This window comes from Lepidochelys kempii, chromosome 10 (genome assembly GCF_965140265.1).
Source record: "Lepidochelys kempii isolate rLepKem1 chromosome 10, rLepKem1.hap2, whole genome shotgun sequence".
Taxonomy (NCBI): Eukaryota; Metazoa; Chordata; order Testudines; family Cheloniidae; genus Lepidochelys; species Lepidochelys kempii.
In genome coordinates, this window is record NC_133265.1 from 30,798,808 (window position 1) to 30,821,738 (window position 22,931).

The 22,931-nt window shown below is 45.2% G+C and overlaps 1 protein-coding gene across 4 annotated transcripts in view; it reads left to right on the plus strand.

The window, feature by feature from the left end:
- The window catches only part of CFAP70 (cilia and flagella associated protein 70), a 43,313-nt gene extending 20,831 nt beyond the window's left edge, over nucleotides 1–22,482 (plus strand). For 2 of the 4 annotated variants that reach the window (XM_073362608.1, XM_073362610.1), the window contains 15 exons: nucleotides 297–388; nucleotides 2,529–2,589; nucleotides 3,992–4,183; nucleotides 4,985–5,116; nucleotides 6,756–6,881; nucleotides 7,724–7,857; nucleotides 7,967–8,082; nucleotides 8,266–8,460; nucleotides 13,639–13,775; nucleotides 15,487–15,639; nucleotides 17,284–17,445; nucleotides 18,135–18,224; nucleotides 20,403–20,504; nucleotides 20,841–20,888; nucleotides 21,321–22,482. In XM_073362608.1, the coding sequence (XP_073218709.1) occupies nucleotides 297–388; nucleotides 2,529–2,589; nucleotides 3,992–4,183; nucleotides 4,985–5,116; nucleotides 6,756–6,881; nucleotides 7,724–7,857; nucleotides 7,967–8,082; nucleotides 8,266–8,460; nucleotides 13,639–13,775; nucleotides 15,487–15,639; nucleotides 17,284–17,445; nucleotides 18,135–18,224; nucleotides 20,403–20,504; nucleotides 20,841–20,888; nucleotides 21,321–21,401 (1,821 nt within the window). In that variant the 3' untranslated portion in view covers nucleotides 21,402–22,482. Of the gene's footprint in view, nucleotides 1–296; nucleotides 389–2,528; nucleotides 2,590–3,991; nucleotides 4,184–4,984; nucleotides 5,117–6,755; nucleotides 6,882–7,723; nucleotides 7,858–7,966; nucleotides 8,083–8,265; nucleotides 8,461–13,638; nucleotides 13,776–15,486; nucleotides 15,640–17,283; nucleotides 17,446–18,134; nucleotides 18,225–20,402; nucleotides 20,606–20,840; nucleotides 20,889–21,320 lie in introns of all 4 variants that reach the window. The other 2 variants (XR_012161171.1, XM_073362609.1) reach the window with 2 other exon arrangements.
- The last annotated feature ends 449 nt before the right edge of the window (nucleotides 22,483–22,931 follow it).

Consider the following 22,931-nt stretch of genomic DNA (forward strand, 5'->3'; position numbering starts at 1 on the left):
ACTGAATTTAGGAGGGTTCTTCAATAGCTTTCATATTTTGGCTTCCTTCTCAATAAATAAATAAATAAACTGGTTGCACACACTAAATCTCAGAGGAGATTTTCTCCAGACCTGTGCATTTCTCTAACTGGATTTTGCTGTGATATAAAATCTTGAGGGCAGATAAGAAAACGAGCTGTTACTCTATGATTCCAGCAGGGTCCTTGGTAAACATCTGACATTGAGCTAAGGGTTTAGTCATGGCAGCAGTGACACTGAAAAATGTGACACTGAGAGAGCAATGTCTGTCTTCACAGCAATATGTAGATGCAGGGACATTCCTGGTGATGGAAATAGAGCTGGCCAAGGCCTTGGTACCAAAACGATTGCCGGAGGAGCTCGCCAGCCGGTACGTAAAGGCGTGACTGTAACATTGGAGTCAGTGGTTTGACTGTAAGCTCCTCAGGCCAGGGACTGTTTTGTAATGTATCTGTTAAATGTCACGCACACTTGTGGTGCTGTGTAAATAATAATGGGCCTGATCCAAAGTCCACTGAAATCAACAGAAAGAATTGCCTTGACTTCATTGGGCTTTGGATCAGGCTCATTAAGAACAGGGAACTGGTGTAGGCTTGGAAGTCAGGAAGATAGATTCACATTTCACCCAGCCGCGTACGGTTCTTTTTAATGTATAATTTATTGAATAGGAAAGAGAGAATACTGAAAACAGATAAAATCCAACATGTGTGGAAGAAGAGTCTCATAAACTCTCTCGTTGCACAACTGAATCAACAGACCTAAGGGAACAGCACGGGGGGCAGAGAGATAGGAGAGGGTGTGAGAGGAGCCACTTAGACTTGGCTGAGGGGGTGGCAGCCCACTTCAGGCTGGGAAGGGTGGTCCCAGCAGTTCCTACCTACTCTCCAGGCCTCTGGGTCCCGCTGTTGCTTCCACCGCTCTCACTTCCACCACCCCATGCCCCCTTGTCCCCCCATCTCCATGCACAAGGTTACATGGGGGCAGAGCCCATGCAATAATTCCTTTGCAGGGGCACTACGCCCCACTGCCCCTGGAACAACACAGGAATTGCCACAATTCAGTAGGTCATTGGCCTACATAAACTGGTATGCTGTAGCAATGGTCTATGTCTGGTGAATGAGAGGAAGTTGAAACCCCTTTTTAATAGTCTTCAGTGTAACTTTGTTTACACCAGTTCTACTTCTGGGCAATTTGCTGAATTTGGTGTAATTGGTCCTGATTTATACTGGGGTAAGAGAGATTGGAATTGGGCTGAGGAAGCGCAGCCAGTTGTATAATGCTGAATGTTGGGCAGGAGGTCAGACTAGGTGACCACAGTGGCCTTGGGATCTGGGAATCTGGATTTTGGGTTTGAAATCTGAATCTATTCTGGCCCTGGATGGTAATCAGGTTACACCCAGAAGCGTGCTCATCTAATTGCAAATGTTATTCCTGTGTATGTCAATACTGAATCCTTTCTGGACTCATGTTTAAAATACTGTGAGTTCCACAGTCAGCTTCTGTGGGCTGAGTTAAAGATTCTCTATCAGTCTAAACTTGTATTTCCAGCTTTATTTGCCTGATCATTGACCCTTAACAATATTTTCACAATGTTCTCTAATAATAAAGTAGATAATGCTGTACAGTTTTCATTCCTGTCAGTAGTCATGGATTCCATGAGACTGGTATTGACAAACATACAAGATCTGACATGTGGGGGTTTCATAGGACAGCAGGTGGGTAGGTAAGTGGGGTAGGGGATGTACTTTGAATATTTGTACTGATGCTGAGCATTTTCAGAGACCAGCCCATGGCAATGCACAGAGGTGGGTGCTAGAGATCAGTTAACCCATTGCAGGAATAGAAAGGGCCAAGAACTAGACACTAGACTAGATAGTACAGGACAGTCAGATTTGTGAAAAGAGCCTAGGGACTTTATTCGTATTCATACTAAGCCCCCTCTACACCCTTTAAGGTAAATGAAAATCAGGCCTTGGGCCTTTAGTGAGGTGTGAGACAAGAACTAGTTAGCTAAGAAGTCATCATGAGCCACACACACTGAATGTAGAGATTTTTGTCTGCAGCAAGTTGTTCTTGGTCTATGGTATGTCTACCCGGCAGCTGGCAGGGTAATTTCCAATTCTACTTGAGCTGGCACACTGAAAATAGCGATGTGGCTGTGATGGCACGGCAGCAGCTCAGACTAGCTGTCCAAGAATTTACCCAGGAGGTCAGGCAGGATTGTACTTGGGCAATTAGCCCAAGCCACCACCCGTGCCATCACGGACACACTACTGCTTTTAGCATGATAGCTCAAGTGCATGTGTGTCTGGCTGAGTTGGGAATTGCCCTTCCAGCTGCTGTCTGGACATTTCCTGTGAGGCTTCATAATTTCTCCCATGATCTGATTGTTTCTGTGCCTTATCCCCATAACTGTAACAGGCCAATAACCCTAGAAATACTTGGGTCCAGGACAGATTGGGGCTGCTTTCTGCACATTGAATAGCTTCCTTCTGCTCTCTCTCACACAGAGTTAAGGAGATGATTCCTCCACGCCCTCAGCTACCACGCCGGAGTGCAGGAGCTAAGAAGGTAGGTCCTTTCTGTGACTGTTTTCCACTCCACAGGTGTCTAGTAACCCTCCACGATCCTCGTTTTCAGATCAACACTACCAAGAAGTCAGTAGTAGAATGAGCTAATAGGGCTATGTCTATACTACAGCCTGTGTCAACATAATGAATAAACCACCCCTCTGAGTGACATAGGTTACACTGACATAAGCGCTTTTGTGCACAGCGCTATCCGACATAGCTTCGGCTGTTCACAGAGGTGGTTTTATTATGCTGACGGGAGAGCTCTCTCCTGTTGGCATAGAGTGTCTTCACCAGATGTGCTACTGCAGCAGCACTGTACGTGTAGTCATGCCCTAAGATTTGCAGGGAACACGTTCCTTTCTAGAGGAGAAACAGAATGAAGAAAGCGTTTAGGGATGTATTTTGTATATGGTACTTGCATCACACCTTTAAGGAGCTCCTCCCCTAATCTGTGTTAGCTAGACTCATGGAAAATCAGAGAGGGAGGAAACAGCAGTAGTTGGGTTTTAAGTGAATTTAATGCTGGTGAAAGGTGTCAAATTGACAGCTCTAGATACTGACACCTTCTGTTTATCCCCAGAACAGTCACAGCCTGGGAGAGGCAGGGCCAGCTTCACCTTTCCGACAAACCAGTGTGCCTCAGCTCAGACCTGGAGGGTCCCACTTCTACCAACAACAACTGAGTTCAGTTTCACTAAACCCACTCAATCCATGGCCTCTCTGAGATTGCCAACGAGTCCAAGTTTTGTGGGGTTTTGTGTGAGATATGGCCACTTGTTTTCTGGAAACTGGACTGAGACCACTGACTCATTTCCCATAGGTCACCAAACAACTTTCAGAAAAAATGACTTTTGATCACGGTTAGCTAGGATTGAGTTTGAACGTGTGCCCTAGAAATGAAAGATGTAAGATAACTGATGCCAAGTGCTGCTATTGAATCGACTTGTACTATTGTGTCTGGTGTAGACAGAATGATATGTTTTGATAACAGCAGTAGTTGGAAGCTTCTGCCTTTTATATGCTAGAGATTACAGACTATGCTGCAGAGTCCATGACTTTAAAGTGGTCCTGACAAACAAAATATATTTTATGTAAAGCCTATTATACTACCATGGAAGAGATGATAATGTCTGATATACTAGATTATGCTGGAAAAATAAAACAGGAGGAATATCTAATTATAAAGGAGAAAGCTTCTATTTATACACAGACACCTTAGTAGTTATCAATCACTGATGGGAAGGATACGACAGGTTAATTGAGTCTGAGTCAGTCGTACTTAGCAGGAGGAGTGGTCTCTATAACATAAGTCAGTTTCAAGCTTTGTACTAGAAGTTACCTTTAAAGTCTGAATCCCAAGGCCGGATTCCTGTTTCAGCTCCAGCTTCTCTGTTTTCTAGGCCGTGGAAGATTACCACAGTCAGATCACTAGTATTGCTGGAGCCATCCTGGATGAGTACCATGAGCTGTTTGGGAAGCAGATGGTTGATGGTGGTGTAATAGATCATCACACCCTGGAGGAACAGAAATGTCAACTGAACTATGAGCTCAACAGCTCAGGAAAATACTTTGCTTTTAAGGAACAGCTGAAGGCAAATCCTCCATTTGTATCTCTTTGATTGCCTTGTCATTTCCTTCCTGACTCTTTCTCTTCAGCAGAGAGCTTCTGTACTTCAATAGGAACTTTAAATGACAGGTGCCACCTTACTGCAACTGAGGAATCCCTTTCAAATAGTCAGTACCTGTTCCAGCAGGAGCATAAATTCTGAGGTTTCTGTTCTAATGGGGCAAGCAGTTGTCCAAACTTTGGCTGCATGTCAGGAGAATCTTTTCTGTCAGTGGGGTACAGCTCCAAGCCTGGACTCACAAAGGGCATGTGTTTGCACCACATTTCTAGGCAGGTTTAGTTTAGTTTCGAGCTAAAGAAAGGAATGGATAATCAGCTTTCCACATGCAGTAATCCTCTGTGTACAATTCTGGACCTGAACCATCCTACTAAGATAAAAAAAAGAGTTCACTTCTTTGATTTAGTTAGTCCTGGCCTATGCTTGTACCGCTCTGCCAATTGACCCCAGCTGTTGGAGGAACTGCCCTTTCTTGGGGTAAGAGCAGAATTCAGTCTCCATGTGTATTTATCCAATGCTCCACCATGGACTGCTCCACCAGTGGACTTGGGTCTGTCCAAGAGGGACCATAGTCTGGTAGGCTGAAAGTGGAATTCAGCTGCATCCCCTTAATCAGTGCTATACATGGCCTTCTTTCATTAAATATGTGTTATGGGTTCATGCTAAATGAACTTGGTGTTTTTTGGCTCTCTGCTGCTGCCACAGGGGAAAGTGGTAGGTTGAAGGGTGGGGCCCTATTGTCAAGTAGTTGTTTTATGTTCTCTGCAGCATGCAGTGGTGAAGATTGTGAGAGAGAAGTACTTGAGGACAACAGCATTCAACAACTTGGAGCAGCTACAAGCTTTCCTGAGTGAGCTGTATGTGTACCTGGTGGATCAGATGCACATTGCTCTAAACCAGGTAGGAAGACACCCAGTCACATAGTAAGAACATTGTCAAGTGTGACTTGGAATGTATTTATTTCACTATGGAGCTGAGCCCTGACATGGCTTTCTTAGAAATCAGTGGGGGCAGGATCAAGCCCTGAATATGCAATTACTACAATTAGCCTAACATGCAGACCCTGAGACATTTTTAATCTACATTATCTAGGTACTTCTATGGTCCCTGAAGGAACAAAATATGGACACCATGTAGAATCAAGCACGTGGGTTTATTACGCACAGCGCTGGCGGAGTGTCACCTTGCTTATTAGGCTCAGAGACACTGCCAAACAATTGATTACAATGGATTATATGGATTTTCCATGGGCAGAGGGAAATGACGGGGTAGGCAGTCCCAAACCCCTGGATAGGTCTAGCAGCAAGACAAGATAAGCACAGTAGCCAATAGTCAAAGATTACATGATGTCTCCCCCCATGGTTTCAGGTTAACACATGACACATAATTAGTACACAGGTGTTTTCCTTTAAACAATGTATAGAGTGTGTTAGTATAATATATATGTTGAATTCTGATTTGGGGTCCATAGGAATGAAGTAGCTCCTCTGATTGTCCAAAAGGTACATACCTAGGGGTTAAAGCAAAGAAGCATTGAAAAGTATATGGTAATAGAAATTGTCTTTCAAGTTGCTCATTTGTGCTTCTAAGGCAGGGACTGGTATCTGGGGTGGGGAAGAGGATGCCATATCTCATACTGACATGTTTGAACCTTTTCCATAAACTCAAGGTTGGTATGTGGGGAGAGCATGGTTACCTCCTTGCAGAGGAGTATACACACAGATCCAGACATAGGGCCTCTTTCATTCCTTTGGTCTGTTTGCAGCTTTTAGATAAAGCCACCAATTTACAGCTCCCACCTGGCTTTTGCTGACCAAGCTTATTTTAGCAAAAAGCATGGTTGTCTTTCGTTTGTTCTGCTCTCTTAGCTAATATTGTCCACTATTTGCTAGGCCTCTGGCCTCTTGACCAAACTCTGGACTTTGGGCCTGTAAAAAGAACTGACACAGCCTATATCAGATTTTTACATAAACAGCATATGGATTTCGGCCCTTCAGTCCCATAGCCATAGAGTATGTATGCGTATGAGGTGTCTTTGGGTTGATGTATTTTAGGGGTGGATGAGGAGATGTCAGCTAGCAGACTCCTATATATGATACAGATCTTTCATTGTGTATCAAAGACCCACACTGGTGACATTACACAAATTACTAAAGTAGGAAGCTTGCAATATTCTTGGTCCATATGGAAGTCCTTAGATGTTTCTTCGGTTTTTAAGATTGTGACCTTCTGATACCACTAGACCACAGGTGTAAATAATGAGGAAGACACCTGGCTTATGTGGTGAAGATAGCTTGAAGTCCGACATGATTTTACATACCTGATAGTGAGGTACAGATGAGAGAGATGCAGGAGTGAGTCCCATTTGCCATCAAAAGTCGGAATGATTTATAATTTGTCGCCCCTCCTGTAATGTATTGCATTTTGTATCACACTGGATTTGTACAGTGATGCCACAGAGTGACCTAGTTCATCCTTGCCAAACTTCTGTGTGCTGATTTGACTTAATTTTATCTCCTGTGTCCTTGTCTCTTAACAGATACTGTCACAAGAGAGTACTGTCGTTACCTCACCCACCTTCACAAGCTGTGAGCAGCTCCGACTCTTTGCTCATGAAGCCGAAGTCAATGAGGACTATGCTCTGGCATCTGTCTACTATCACGAGGTAAGGGAGCTTCTCCCTTCCCTTCCTTCTCTCCAGGCATATTGTTTGGTACACAGTGTGTTATAGGGATGACAGTGGAACTGAAATCAACGAGGGAGGAATAGCTCAGTGGTTTGAGCATTGGCCTGCTAAACCCAGGGTTGTGAGTTCAATCCTTGAGGGGGCCATTTAGGGATCTGGGGCAAAAATTGGGGATTGGCCCTGCTTTGAGCAGGGGGTTGGACTAGATGACCTCCTGAGGTCCCTTCCAATCCTGATATTCTATGATTCTATGAATGAAGACCTCAAGTTTCTTACTGTAAATCCACTGTAGGCTGGGCACAGTGAAGGAAGAAAGATGCTGCTCAGTAGGCTTAGCACTTAGCATTGTGAGTTGTTTGTCAGGATAATGTTTATCTCAGGCTGAACCATAACAGAGGCTGACCATGTCATTGTGGGCTTTCATCCTGATGGGGAGGGGAAAAGAAAGGATCTGATGAGCTGTCACAAAAGGCAGCTAGAGTGAGAACTGGAAGATTATGTCATCTAACAAGAGGGGAAGGAGAGCTAGAAGGAAAAGCAACAAGACTGGCTAAAGATGGAGAAGTCTCTGCTCCTTACTGCCAGGTGAAGGAGGCAAAAAGACTGAAAGTGGGTAGACTGAAAATTGATACTGGTCATGATCCCTGCTTAGGAGAAACTCTAGCTCATAGCAAATAAAAGCTGACAGTTGGCAACCAAATGTTGGGGTGAAGGTACAGAAAGGGAAATTAGCATAAAACTGGAACCCCTCATTCTAAACTTCTTCTGCATCAGCTAAAACTCCAGGAATCCTAACTGTAGCAATTATATCTTATACCTAGAGGCTGGCTCGTGACCGCCAGATTGTCCAGCACTGGCTAGATTATGGGGCATTCTGCCTCCTGATGGAGGAAAATATCAAAGCCCAGGAGTGTTTTCGTGAAGCTCTTTCTCTGAACCCAAGTCACCTGCACAGGTACTGCTGGTTCCGGCTAGGAGGGATGGCAGAGAGAGGGGTCTGTTTAATGTCACTGATTTAATCAGTTGTGGATCTTTATGGATAACCTGTTTGACACCGTCTCTAGCTTGCTGCTGTGTGGTATCATAGCTGTCATGATGGAGCACTATGAAGAGGCAGAAATCTTCTTTGAGGATGCCACCTGCTTGGAGCCATCCAGCATCGTGTCCTGGACTCTCTTAGGTATGAGATCAACTGAATATGTACTTTTGATAAACTCTGTAGACCTTATGTTTTGCTCCTTATTTTGGTCCTGATCCCCATTGCTAGCTCTGGTGCTGTAAGAGCAGGAGTATGGAACCCAGCAGAACAGAGGGAAATAGCTGCAACAACTCCTCATTGTGCAATTTTTTTGTCTCCTCTCAGGTTTGTTCTATGAAATACAGGAAAATGATATTCGGGTGGAGATGGCCTTCCATGAGGCTAACAAACTACTGAAGGCACAACTGGCCAAAGAGAAAAATATCGCTGAAGCTGCTGAAGAAGGAGGAAAAAAGCTACACTCTCTTTCTGCCACAGTTCTAAGACCTGTCACTTCTCCCCAGGAAGACACCCTACCAGGTAAGTCAGCAGTGTAGCCAGCAGCCAATCAGAGACTAGCGAGAAGGGCACTCAGATTTAATGTGGAGGGATGGTGTCCAGTGAAACACATGAGAGGAAAATTAGTGTTGGCTCTTTTGACCCAAGCAGTCAATCAAAGTGGGGGCACTGGGGATGTTCCAGTTGGAAGAAGAAATTGATGGAGTCTGGTATATTCTTTATTGTAATCTTGTTTATTTAAAAAGAATATGCAAAGTCCTGTTTCTCTGACTGCAGAAGGAACCAAGAACAAAAGGAGCAGCTTCTTAGCTTACCACCCCCAAGTCTACCAGCACCAGATCTGAAAGTTCTAGCTTTCTCTTTTAAGGGCATATCTACACTTGCAAAGTTACAGCACCACTCAGAGAGCGCAGAAGGGAAACCGCTGTTGTGTGTTCACACTGACAGCTGCCTAAGCAATAGCGTGTTCACACTTGCAGCACTATTCAGAGTGGTGCACTCTGGGCAGCTATCCCACAGAGCACCTCTTTCTCTTCTGCCGCTAAGACTTGTGGGAAGGCGGAGGGGGTCACAGAGCATCCTGGGTCCATTCCCAATGCCCCGTGATTCATTGCTTTGCATTCCATCAATCCCTGTGCTTCCGTCCGCATTTGGCGCCATCTTTCAACCGTTTGTGTACTGCGCGCCCTGCCTCTTTCAGGGTGCATGAATGGATCCCGAACTGCTGACCAGTATGCTGCTCGCTCTGACCAACATGTCATGGGTGGTAGTGGAGTTATTCCTTACACTCCTCTTGCCTTTGTAGTTTAACATGGATTTCGCCACATGTAGTAGCTACGACACAAGATTGCTTCTGGCATTCACAGAGGTGCCGACCACAGTGGAATGCCGCTTTTGGGCTCGGGAAACAAGCACTGAGTGGTGGGATCAAATCGTGATGCATCTGGGATAACGAGCAGTGGCTGCAGAACTTTCGCAGGAGGAAAGCCACATTCATGGGACTGTGTGATGAGCTCACCCCAGCCCTGCGGCGCAAGGACACGAGAATGAGAGCTGCCCTGTCACTGGAGAAGTATGTGGCGATAGCACTGTGGAAGCTAGCTACTCCAGACTGCTACCGATCAGTCGCTAAGTAGTTTGGAGTGGGAAAGTCGACCATTGGAGTCGTGTTGATAGAAGTGTGCAGGACCATTAATCGCATCCTGCTCCGAAAGACTGTGACTCTGGGCAACGTGTGCGACATTGTGGATGGCTTTGCACAAATAGGCTTCCCTAATTGTGGCACGCACATTCCAATTCTGGCACCAGACCACCTAGCCACCGAGTACATTAATTGCCAGGGGTATTTCTCAATGGTTCTCCAGGCGCTTGTGAATCATTACAGACATTAACGCAGGCTGGTCCAGAAAGGTGCATGACGCACGCATCTTTCGGAACACTGGCCTGTTCAAGAAGCTGCAAGCAGGGACTTTCTTCCCGGACCAGAAGGCCACCGTAGGGGAAGTCGAAAGCCCATTGTGATTCTGGGAGACCCCGCCTACCACTTAATGCCATGGCTCATGAAGCCATACACGGGGCAATTTGACAGCAGCAAGGAGCAGTTCAACAACAGGCTGAGCAAGTGCAGAATGGAGAGTGCATTTGGCCGTTTAAAAGCCCACTGACGCTGCCTTGATGGGAAGCTGGACCTGGCCGATGACAATATTCCTATGCTTATAGCTGCATGTTGTACACTTCATAATATTTGTGAAGGAAAGGGTGAAAGTTTCACTCAGGGCTGGACCACTGAGATCAGCGCCTGGAGGCTGAGTTTGGACAGCCAGAGACCAGGGCTATTAGAGGGGTGCACTGCGGGGCCATAAGGATCAGGGATGCCTTGAGGCAGCAATTTGAAGCTGAAAGCCACTAATATTTGTTGCTATGCACAGGAGTGCAGTGCTTGTAATGCTAGGAGGTGATTGTGATTGGTACAGACAATGCAATATGAAGGTTTAACATAATTGTCTGTTGCTTTGCAGGGCTCTGTTTGCTTTCAATTAATAGAATAAAGATTGCTTTCAAACCAACACAATTCTTTTATTAAAAAATAACAACCAGAGGACAGAGTCAAACAAAGAAACCATCAGCAGTGAGGGGGATGAGGGAAGGAAAGGTCACAGGAGGAGGTGGGATCCCGGAATGGCTAAAGATTTCTATATGTCCAGGGATCATATCCAGTCTTCTCCTTTGGAGTACAATGCAGCGGGTACTGTACTTCAGCAGGACCAAACTGCAGAGGGATGGGTGTTGAATGCAGTGGGTAGTGGGAGTCCGGAGTGCTGGACTGTGACGGGAGAGGAGTGGAATGCCGCGGGTATAGACTGGAGCCAGGAGGTAGATAAGAGTGTGTTGGCAGTGTCTGCAGGGAGCATGGGAAAGAGTTTTGTAACAGTGGCTTTAGGAGAGGGCGGGCGTGGAGCTGCTCGGTTTGCAGTGCTAGTATCGCCTGGAGAATGAGCCGCTCCGTGGCTTCCTTCTGGCTTGCTGCGTTCTCCTTTTAGTCCCCTTCTCGCTGTCCTGCCACTCCTTCAATTCCTGTTTCTCAGCGGTGGAATGCATCATAACATCATGCAGAAAGTCCTCAGTTCTTTGTGGCCACTTTCTAATTCTGCGTAGCCATTCAGCCACCGATAACAAAGAGGGAGGCTGGGCTCCCAAGGTAAAATGCAACATGTTACAGAAGCAGTATTGTTTGCAACACACAGACAACAGTGATTCAGTGATTTAAAACACAGCCAGTACTCACACCTGTCACTAACTGGCTGACCCCAGGCAAGCACACATGAGCCACAAGACCCCCAAAATGGTGAGTAGCCACAGGGGCAGGGTAAATCACTCTTCCCGGACCCTGCTGTACACTGGGCACGTGTCTCTTGGGGAGAGCCAGTACTGTAGGGGAGCCTGATAATCATTTCTGTCCCCACATTTTCCACAGGATGTGATCGTTATGGAAGATATCTCACTGCAGAGGGTGAGCAGGGAATCAAGGGAGGGTCTTCTCCAAGACTGTGGCTTCTGCCCTGGCACTTATGCAGCTTGCCTGTGTGCAGCAATGGTGTCCCCCATCCCCCTCTGGTGATGGCACAGTGGCGCGGGAAAGTTACTGTTAATGGGGCAAGAAACAAAGCAATTCTGCCGAAGAACCTGCGGCAGCGGATTGTCCAGTATCTCCATGAGAGTTTCCTGGAGATCTCTGAGACAGATTCCTGTGAGGTGAGGGAGTCAATCAACAGCCTGTTCTGCAGCTCAGACTAGGCATGCAGTGGAAGACAAACCTGCTTTCTGCAACCCTCTTGCCCCCAACAACTCGCTTTAGTGAGTCCCAAAATCAAACCCACTCACCAGGGGCCTCCTCTCTTGTTTGCGTTTCGCCAACATCCAACAGCTGTGACTGGCTAGCCTCCTCTGGGGTAGAAAAGAGCTCCTGGCTGCATGCATCTCTGGCCTCCAAGTCTTCCTCTGCCTCTGGGTCCCCCTCCCCGTCCATATCCTTGTCCAAGATTTCCTCCTCCCGGCTCGGTCCACTCTTGACTGACCCGTGAGCCACCAAAGTATCCACAGTGGTCTTTACAGTGGAGGTGGGGTCACTGCCGAGTATTGCGACCAGCTCTTTGTAGAACCGGCAGCTCGTGGGCACAGCACTGGAGCGGCGGTTTGCCTCCCATGCCTTGTGGTAGGCGTTCCGCAACTCCTTCACTTTGACCCTGCACTGCAGTGTGTCCTGGTCACGGCCCCTTTCTGTCATGCATAGTGAAATCTGTCTGTAGGTATCATATTTCCTATGGCTGGAGTGCAGCTGGGACTGGACAGCCTCCTCTCCCCAAACGCTGCAGAGGTCCAGCAGCTCGGCATTGCTCCAAGCGGGGGATCACCTGATGCGTGGAGCAGGCATGGCCACCTGGAAAGACGCGCTGAGACCACTGCACGTATCACCAAGAAAACAGGAAGGGGACTTTCAAAATTCCAAAGGAATTTATGGGGTGGGGGATGACGGTTGGTCACCTAAGGGCAGGGCAGTAGAGTTCAAACCGATGACAAGAGAAGTGAGAAGAGGCATTGTGGGACACCTCCCGGAGGCCGATCACAGCACTGTAATCGACCAGGGTGTCTATGCTGGCACTGCAGTGCTGTAGTCCCGGCGCAGAAAACTCAACGCCTCTTGTTGGGGTGGTTTTTTTACAGCGCTGCAACTGCACAACTTCGGAGTAACAATGCAGAAAGCTGCTTTACTGTGCAGAAACTTGTCAGTGTAGACAGGGCCTTACTGATACTTCATTATAACTTTGCAAGGTATTAATGTAACGAAAAATCCATTCCCAGTGATTTGCATCCAGGGCAGTATTTTCCCAGCAGACCTGGAACCGTGCTAGTTCTGCAATTTTCTGAGTTCTCTCGGGTACAGCGTCTTGCTAAGAAGTGACCAGTTTATGGAGAACTTTTCATTGCACTTAATCCATTGTGGGGTTTAGTTCCAGATGAGGCTCCAGATGGCTCCCTGAAAGTACAGCCAGATTCTGTAGAGCCTGTTGTAACTATCCACCTGCCAGAAGATGACCCTGCAGTGAAACTGACCAAGAAGCTTTCTCCCACTCTCAATAAGAACAGGGAGACGTCCCAGAAAGGTTAGAAAGTGGGGTCCGTGGCTTAGAGTACCGGGGCAGAGGGTTGGGACTTCACAGCAACCAGTGGCAAAGATGTGGTGAGATTAAGTACAGATAATATTGGAGATAGTCAGTAAAAGCTAATTTACTTGCCGTTCAGTTCATCCAGATAGGGTACAAAGCAGCAGGGTTTGCTCTCCAACCCAGGTTAGGAATCTTCAGCAAAGTGGATTATCTTGTAAACGGTCCAGCCAGAGCCCAGCCATTAAACAGCGCCTGAACCAAGCCCCGCAAGCCTGAGTGAACTGTCATGGGCCAGCCCTGGGTTTTTAATTGTACTATAGATGTACCCTTTGTGACAATAGTGTAGCTTCCTTTTGCATCATTTATCAAAACTTAAGCACTTAAAAAATCAAAGAAATGACTAGTTAAGGTCAGCTGAGGCCTATCTGGCTCACATAATAAACAAATACTTGATTTGGTTTTGGATTATCACTGTTATTCTGAACCTCTGGTCTTTACAGCACCCATGAGCCTCTCTCTCTTGCTGTTATTTCAGTAATGAAGAAACCTAGTGGAGGAGCACTTGATCCATCACATGCGGTGGCTCCTGTCCCCATTTCTGGACTTTCACAGCCCTCCCACACAATCTTCATGGAGACCATACACTTCTTGATGGAGGTCAATGCTCTACAGGTCTGTGCAGCATAAACTGGGGAAGGAAGGTGGCATTAGGATTTTGAACTCATTTCAATGGGTGACATTTACTTCCCTGTGGTATTAAAATAGTGAGATCATGGCAGCTTCCAGTAGGATGTTCTTATGGGTTTAAAGAGTGGGCTATGCAGACTCAACTCATCGAATATCAGTCAAGTCAACATTACTGTCAAGTGCTGATAAGATATGGCTGTTTAGAGAATTCAGAACTGAAATGATCCTAAGATGCATCAAAATAACCTTAGCTAGGCAAAGTAATAGGAGTGTTCAAACCCACCACTGGCTTGTTGCAGGAAGAACAAGTAATCCAATTTTTGTCCATAACACGGCCTCTTTCAAGGATAGTTTTGAGAGGAAACACCTATTATTTTGATGCATCCTACAGACCAGGTGGTCACTTCTTGGATCAGAATAGCCATCCAGGCACTTCTGTGTGCATCTGAGTAACCTTTCACATGCATGTGGAGTAGGCCCTTCCAAAACAATGGCTCCCTGTGGGTTTCATCAGCTGGAACTCCCCCTGTGACCTTGGATTTCACAATAGCCAACATATGTTGCATTTAATCGTAGCAGTACAGAATAACTAAAAGAGTTGTGAAGAGGACTCCTGGCACATATATTGTTCCATAGACTTTCACCTGTCCACATCATTCTGATGTATAAGCATACACTTTTGACCTTAGTGCTCCTCTATCACTGATGCTCTGGGCAGTCTAGTTCCTCCTTTGATTACGGTCACTCACTGCTTGTAGTATTTCTTCCCAGGTGATGCCAGCGCATTCACTATCTTCTGACACTGTCTTCTGCCGTTCTTCCTTTGCCTTCCTCATTTTCGCTTTCCTCTCTCTGGCACCCAGTTCAATGCTTTCTTATCATATTGCCTCATGCATTAAAACCATGCAATTTTAATATCCCAAAGGAGCAAAAAACACTTTCCAAACCAATATACAATAAAAACAGCAGCTCTAGGAAAGGGTGTGCAGTGGGAGGCCATGGAGGTACCTGGGAGACTCACTGCCCAGACCTCCTCCTCAGTCCCAGTGCCAACTTGTATGTGCCCCACATCCCCTAATCCACATTCTGTCTCTTACACATTCATCCTCCCTTCAAGTTAAAACCAGCAGCACCAGTATCAGTCTATTGGACAACCCTTGTCCATTAGACCAGAGACACTCTGAGCAACCACTGGGGGTTTGTCAGAGGAACTAGTCATAACAGCACTCCAAGCTCCTCTTGTCTGGCAACTTGTCTTTCAGTTCTGTCCCCACTATCTCCTAGCCTGTATTGACAGGGACCTCCTCGAATGCCGTGACTTCCACATTGTGCTGTATGACGTTAACCTGACAGAGAAGGGATAGAAAATCTTCTGAGTGTTAACAGCAAACAAAGAAAACTAAAAGCAACTGAAACTAAAATTTCAAAGGAAAAAATGTATCTGTCCAGGGTTTGAACTGCTAATGAGACACCCTATCATTAAATCAGAGGGTGCCTTGAGGGAACATGTAAAGTCATCTTGAAACATTACCTGTGTGTTCCGAAATGTACAGTGCATGGTGAGCATTCAGATTGTCTGTCACAGAGGAAGCTGCCTGTTTTCCCTTTGCTCCATGCTGGGAGCAGAACAGTGGTTGGGATGTCCATGGCTGGAGTTAGTTTCATTACAATGCCTGTGTGTGGCTTTCTCTTTCAGTTTGTTCACAGGGCGCTAGCACATGAGCTACTCTGCCAGCAGGAAGGACCCAGCTGTGAGTATTACCTAGTGCTGGCACAAACACACTTGCTCAGGAAGGACTTCTCTAAGGCTGAAGAATGTCTGCGAGAGGCTATCCAGACTGACTACCTGGTAACTATGTTTTGTAGCGCTGTGCTGCCCTGAGCAGTCACCATGCTCTCTCGGAACACAATGAGCTTTGCAGAACAATACAGTCTGTCCCCTGCTATGTTCGTTCCAATGGGTCAGATCCTGAGGTCTTGACTCAATCTTTATTCAATCAAATTCCCATTACAGTCAGTAGGAGTTTGCCTAAGCAAGGATTACATGAAAGTTGAGTCAAGTGTCAGGGGGTAGCCGTGTTAGTCTGTATCCCCAAAAACAACAAGGAGTCCGGTGGCACCTTAAAGGCTAACAGATTTATTTGGGCATAAGCTTTTGTGGGTAAAAAAACCACTTCTTCGGATGCACCATAAAAGTTGATTAAGAACATCAGGATTTGGCCTGTTTCACTTCTCTCCCCTTTATTTAGTTCATTATTTTGCATTCTAGTTGATCTTCTAGAGGCACCACAGCAGGGTGAAGACGCATATCTCTGTCTTTCTTTCCCCTCGGTGTATATGTTACTCTTGGGGGAATTCTGCGCCACTATGCAATGCAGAATTTTGCAGAAATTAACATTGTGCATGCAGAATTTCCTCTCCCCCACAGAAATGGGCTGCAGTGCTGCTGGCCGCAGAGCCCAGCTTGCACGTTGAAGGTGGGGGGGAGGGAAGGGGGGGAAGCTAAAGGGTTCCTGACAGCTGCAGTTCCCAGCATGCCCTGTGGGAAGGAAAGGGCAGCACACAGCAAACGCCATGCAAGCCTGGGATTGAGCATCAGGCTGTTTGTACCTCTGGATCCCTGTGCTCTGGGGGCCAGGTATCTAGGCCGGGTGGGGGGGGACGGACCACAGCTGGGCTCTGGTGGGGAGGGGAGCAGATATCTGGGCTAGGGGGAACCCGTGTCTGGGCTGGGTGGAGAGGGGGTTCAGGTGTATTGGCTGAGGCCCCCGCCCCAGCTGGGCTGTGGAAGGGAGGGGTTGTGGGTGGCTGAGCTCTGTGGGGTGGGGGGAGAGGGGGAAGGGGACAGAGAAACAGAAGTTGGGTTGTCATAGGGCTTTCTTTAACTCCCTACCCTGGGGGGAATTTTTGTGTGTGTCTGTATTGTTACAGACATACTTGCTGACAGGCATTTTGAAATAAATTACAAAAATAATTGAAACTGGCGTGATTATGCAGTGTTATTTTCACAAATAAAATTTGCAGAATTTTGCAGAATTTAAAATATTGTGTGCAGAATTTTTAATTTTTTGGTGCATGTCCCCAGGAGTAATATGTCTCTTTCTCCCTGTGTGAACATGTGCACTTCTCTATTTCATTCATTATATATATGAATGAAATAGAGAACTGCAGATATTCGGATGAAAGGGAGATGGATCTTTTGTGATTGTCAGGTTGAATGGAGCACGCAGACAGCAGCAGAACTAATATCGCTACATGTTTTTTAATATTTGTATTTATCACGGAGTAGGCCCCCATTGTGCTAGGTGCAGTAGTTGTTGTGCAAGTACTCCTTGCTACAGACTCAAACTTGCTTGTATGTAAAATACGTATCTGTAAGCAAATAGCCTTCATCATCTCCCTTACTTCTGGGCTTAGATGCTAGCCAATTAATCTCTTGCCCACTTTGCCCTATCTGTCTCACTTTGTCTAACTACTGGGTTTGTTTACATAGAATCCAAATGTTTGGGCACAGAAAGGACACCTGTGCTACCTGAGTGGAAATCTTAGTGAGGCAAAGGAATGCTATGAGCGAACCATCAGCTTTGTAACAGACGCTTCTGAGATGCACTTTGTTTACCTGCGATTGGGGTCCATCTATCTGAAAGAGAAAGAGGTGAGGAGCTGAACATGGGATCTAAGAATGGGAGATAAACCAATGCAGGGAAAGTAACTATTCTGGGTGAATAAGGTGAATTACAACTTTTATTTTCCTAGCTGCAGATCAGATAATACAATTAAGTCTTTTAATGAACTCAACTCTTTGGAGCAGAGATCTGTTTTACTTCTCATGGGGGGGAGGGATAGCTCAGTGGTTTGACCATTGGCCTGCTAAACCCAGGGCTGTCAGTTCAATCCTTGAGGGGGCCATTTAGGGATCTGGAGCAAAAATTGGGGATTGGTCCTGCTTTGAGCAGGGGGTTGGACTAGATGATCTCCTGAGGTCCCTTCCAACCCTGATATTCTATGATTCTTTGTGTGTACGTGCCTAGCGCCAATCCTGATCAGGATCTCCAGGTGCTGCTGTAATAATAACCCCAATAATTTTTCTAGTGCTAGATAAACATTTCTTATTAGCTTGTTAATCTGAGGCTCTCAGGGGCTATACAGGCAGAACTGCCTGCTATGGGAAATGTGAGTAGGTTCTTGGACACAACCAACAGCAGTTGGATGGTAGTGTCCCCTCCCATATGAGCCCTGTTGGAAATATGGTGGTTTTAGAGTGCCTGTGGAGGAAGAGCAGCCAGGGTGCAGAGTGAATGGTTACCTTAGAGAGAGCAACTTACTGATCTCTTCTCCTGGCAGTATGATAAGGCAAAGCGCACCTATATGCTGGCCTGTAAGAAGTCCTCATCCTGCCTGACCTGGCTGGGAGTAGGAATCGCTTGCTACAGGGTAAGAGAGTGAAAAGCATCCGTGCTTGTCCAGTCTTTAGATAATTGCATGGATCTTGGGAAGATGAGACGATGACTTGACTTTCCACTGTTCCCCTTTCCTTAGGTAAAAGCTTTTCACCCAAACTATCTGGGGGACCAGAGTTCTCTACAGCTGTTCTTAGGGTAAAGACCACATTGCAGTGAGTGCTATCATGGTTACAAGCATGAGACTCACTGATGCTAGAATGGAAAGTGTGTGAGAGAAAAATTACTCTAACCAGCTGTACAACAGACAATCACTGTATAGCAATTAACTCCTTCTGGGGCTAAAGTCTCTTTTCCCGGTGTGACGTCCTGCTTGGGGTACCCAGATCTGGGAGACACTGTCTTACCCCTCAGCCTCAGCAACTGAGAGCTTTGGTCTCTGACACTAGCTCATCTGCCTTCCCAGCAAACTCTCCAGGATTCTGCCAGTCCAACCTTTGCCTTGCAGGTAACAGTCAATGAACCCCAATTCCCGAGTTCCCCAGAAACATCTCTCTGTGATGTCCAGTCCTTCTCACTGGACACTCACAGAAGTTAAGTTTGCTGCCTCTAAAGAGACAGAACACACACCAGCCTGTTAGGTCACCTCAAGATTTACACTTTACTGTAATACACAGCATACTGAGATGGCTTTGAAGTAAAACAAGAATAAGTTTATTAACAAGGAGAAGACATAAGTGTTAATAAATAAGAATAAAAGAAACAGGTATGATTACAATTGAAACCAAACACAGCACACTTTCAAGTGACTAAAACTTAATTTCACAAGTTACTATCTTTGTCTAAGCAAGTTAGACACCTGTAGTTAGTTTCCAGTGACTCTTGCCTTTCAGGCCAAACAAATCCAGCTTTCATAGGCTCGGAAGATGCTGAACACTAAGTCCCCTCAGTGATGGATAACCAAAATGGGATTTTGCTTGTCTTTATATCCCCTAAAGTTCATTGTCTCTGGAGCCAGGAAAGCTTCCTGGGGTGCGGATTCCATCCCCCATCATGATTGTTAAGCAGTTTCCTCCCCTTCTTGTTAGCTTGATGGCTTTATTTAGTTTAAATATATATATATTTGCATTGTCCTCTGCTTGTGATCAAGCTGGTGAGACAAATAAATACACATTCCTTTGTCTAGGGAAGGCTGGGCTTACGTGCTGCCTCCCAGACATATCTTAACATATTTCCAGCACACATCTATAACTTTTTGTATACATACATACATACATACATACACACACTATGCAATGATTATGGGGACCAGCATGTTACCAGTTTGCATAAGATACCTTACGTAACACCTATTAGATACAGGTTATGACAACAATGTTTCGGGGCACTGAGTGTGTCAGGCCTGCTGTGAATTACAGTATGACATGCCCTCTACCAGTTGGTATTGAGGGCTCCCAGAGTCACACTCAGTACGTTGTCACATAGGCATGCAATCACTGTGCTGGACTTCATTCTAAATGAGCACCTACCTGTATGCAACCTAAGTGTCAACAGGAAGGATCCTTTTTCTTTTGGCTCACCTTGCTTTCTCCCTTGGAAGGAATGTACGGAAGTCAGCAGATTGGAAGGGCTACCAAGAATATTCCTTTCTTTATTAAAGATGTGAGGATTTTCAGAATAGTTTAATAAAGACAGAGACACAGGCCTGAGATTCCTGCAGACATAAAGAGTGTAGCATCTCCCAAGGGGCTGCTTTGCAAGGTTCCCTCATCTGAAGAAAGTGAATGGGAGGGTCAGGATGACTCTACTTTCCTCCTCAACCATCGTAAGGGTTCCCCAGTAGTTTCCAAACTCTAGACACATGGAGGTGGAAGAGTGATTGTTGCTTTCTTCGGTGAGAATAGTCCATGGGTAATTTGTAAGAGGACAGGGCTCCATTACTGGCTGGCTAAATCAGTAATGAGGGGCTTGCCCTCCAGTCAGGAGAGCTGGAGAGTCCAACATTGCAGTTGTCTCACTCCCTCTGCTCTAAATTTGTTACACTGTGTCATTATTACTGTATAATTCAAAGGAGCCCAGAGTGAGGATCACTTCTGAAGGTTTTTGTCACACTGATTTCTTTAGCTGTTGTATACCAGGTGCGTGTTAAACTCTGGGCAATATTTCACCTGCTGTTTGGTTTTTGCTCTCATCTCTCCCTCTCTCTGTAAAGCTGAAAGAAATGGCGGAGGCAGAAGATGCCCTCTCTGAGGCCAATGCGCTGAATAACAACAAGGCCGAAGTGTGGGCATATCTAGCGCTAGTCTGCATGCAAGTGAGTGTCCTATCTCAAGATCAAATGTGAGGAAACATGTTCTGCTTTATCTACATCAACATCTGTCTATATGTCTACAAGGTGCCTCATAGATTCCATTGGTAAATATAGATAGGTTTGGGGTTTGTTTTCTGGAAAAACAAAATGTGGAAGCATTTAAATGCCAAAAGAAACAATCTTCCCCTTTGTTTCTCATTACCCTTTCTCCTACTGAATACTGCAGAGATGAGGTATTCCTGTCACCCAGCCTTGTTAAAATGTGTCTCTTGACAGTAGCTGAAACACCTGATTTTGTCCTGTCAAACAAGCTTCTCACTGACTACTGGTGTTTTTCAGGGAGGAAGGCAGTTGGAGGCAGAGCAGTCTTACAAATATGCATTGAAGGTTTGTATTTTTCTCATCCCTTCTAGTTTGGGGGAAAAAAGCAGGATGCAGAGGTCAGCTCATGGTCTGTTGTCAATTAAAAAGGAAGACATCTATTTTTCTCATCAGAGGGTTCTGAATATTCCTATGGTGAGACGTACTTGCCCTTTTTCAGGTGTGAATTATATTTGAAAACAAGATAATTAAAGGTGACTGAGGCCTCTCCTGTCAGCTGCTATCATCTTGCTGGCATGTGATATCACTTCTGATATCAGCAGTAGGAAAATATTTGGTACGATCACAAAGAGGTTATTTCTATTTCCTTTATAGTCTCTAAGTGGGATTAGTTGGTTGAATCCTCCTTCATGGCCCAGAGTATTCTAGGAAGATGTATCTTAGGTGCTTTAAGACTTGTTCATGTGTCCCTGTTTGAGCCTCTTCTTTTCCATACAGTTAGAGCTGAAGAATGAGGAATTGCTCCAGGAAATCCATGAGGTACAGCGAATGGTTGGCTTTGGTAATCCATCATTCTGAGCACTTCCTGTTCTCTGATCTACGGTCTCTTCTGTTCAGTCAGGGGATGGGTGAACATCATGGTCTTGGCTCTCATTCAGTAATGAAACATTCCAAACTCCTGCTGCTATAGTGGATCATCAGGTGGTCTGGAGAAATTAAACCCCTCAATGGTGCTGGGAGAAAGGGGGTACCTCTAGATAGAAGACCATGGGAATTAATTCCCCTTTTATGATGTACTGGTTATGTTTAGTTCCTTAATACATTCATCAGCCCAGTTCACATGCTTTATGAAAAATAACTCTCATGTATAAAATAAGAAATAAAATAGCTTAGAAGCAATTAACATGGGGTGAGACTCGGAAAATTAACTCTAAAAATGGTATCATGAGGTTACAAGTGGATAGTTTGTTGTTAATTTCTCAGATCCCATTCTCTTAGTTTAGAAGTAAAAATATTTTCCTCCTAACTGCCAGTTCTATAAACTCCATCTGAGATCCGAAAGTCAAACTGAGTTCTTTCAGGGTTACTCATCTTCACCAGTATTAAAGCTTCTGCAGTTGACATGTAGTTAACAGTTTGGTTGATAATGCATGAGCCAGAATGGATTCCAGCTCTCTCTCCCATAGTTGTGTTGTGTAAGCAGTGGCAGAAAATGTATAAAATAGTAAAAACTTTTTATTGTCGGTAAGCAGATATGACTTGAAATAATTACAGTGAGCAGATTTATTGAGTAAGAAGGTACCATTTTTACAGTCACTTTTCAGAGTAGAACCATATTTTAAGGGCCATTATCAGAAAGGTATCTTAGGAAGTGATTATAGTCAAAAAGTAAGTAAGTGAGTGGTTTTATTATAATACACTGACACCTGACCATTAGATAGCCAACCACCATCGTTTTCTGTTAGGGTGGGGTTGGTAAAAGAAAACTACTCCTAAACCAGCAGTTAACCACTGATATTTCCATCATTCAGAACTGAAGCCTGGTTTCATCAGGATTATACCTTTAAAAATTATTATACATCTTTTCCTTATTTGGAGTCTTGTTCTTATTGTAGCAGTTTTGGCAGCCATATGGAAGGGAGGGTAGGAGAGATTATAATGCTGTGTTAATTTTATTCCTAATAAAATTAAGTTTCTGTACTTGAAAAAATCTTTGTATGCTTCTTGTTTGTAAAGCCTCCAGCTTTGTCCTGATGGGCTTCTGTGCTCATATGCTACCTGCCTTTACCGATATATCACCAGCAGGTCTTAAATCAGCAAGAGGCTGTGCTTTTGTTTTAGGGCCTCCCCAAGGGTGGGATTCTATTTGCACCTGAAATTAATCTTAGTCCATTTTTTATGCATCTAAAAACACCAAAAACCTTTTCCCCAAAGAGTTTATGTGGGTGTTCAAAAAACAAAAGGACACAAGCCCCGTATGTATTATCTTTCCCTCCCATCCCCTTATTAAAAAATCTACTCTCTTGCTTGGGTTTGACTTTTAAGAGGGCTGTTTTTGATTAATTTCTTTGTACTATGTTGTACACCACTTACTGGTATGTTTTACAA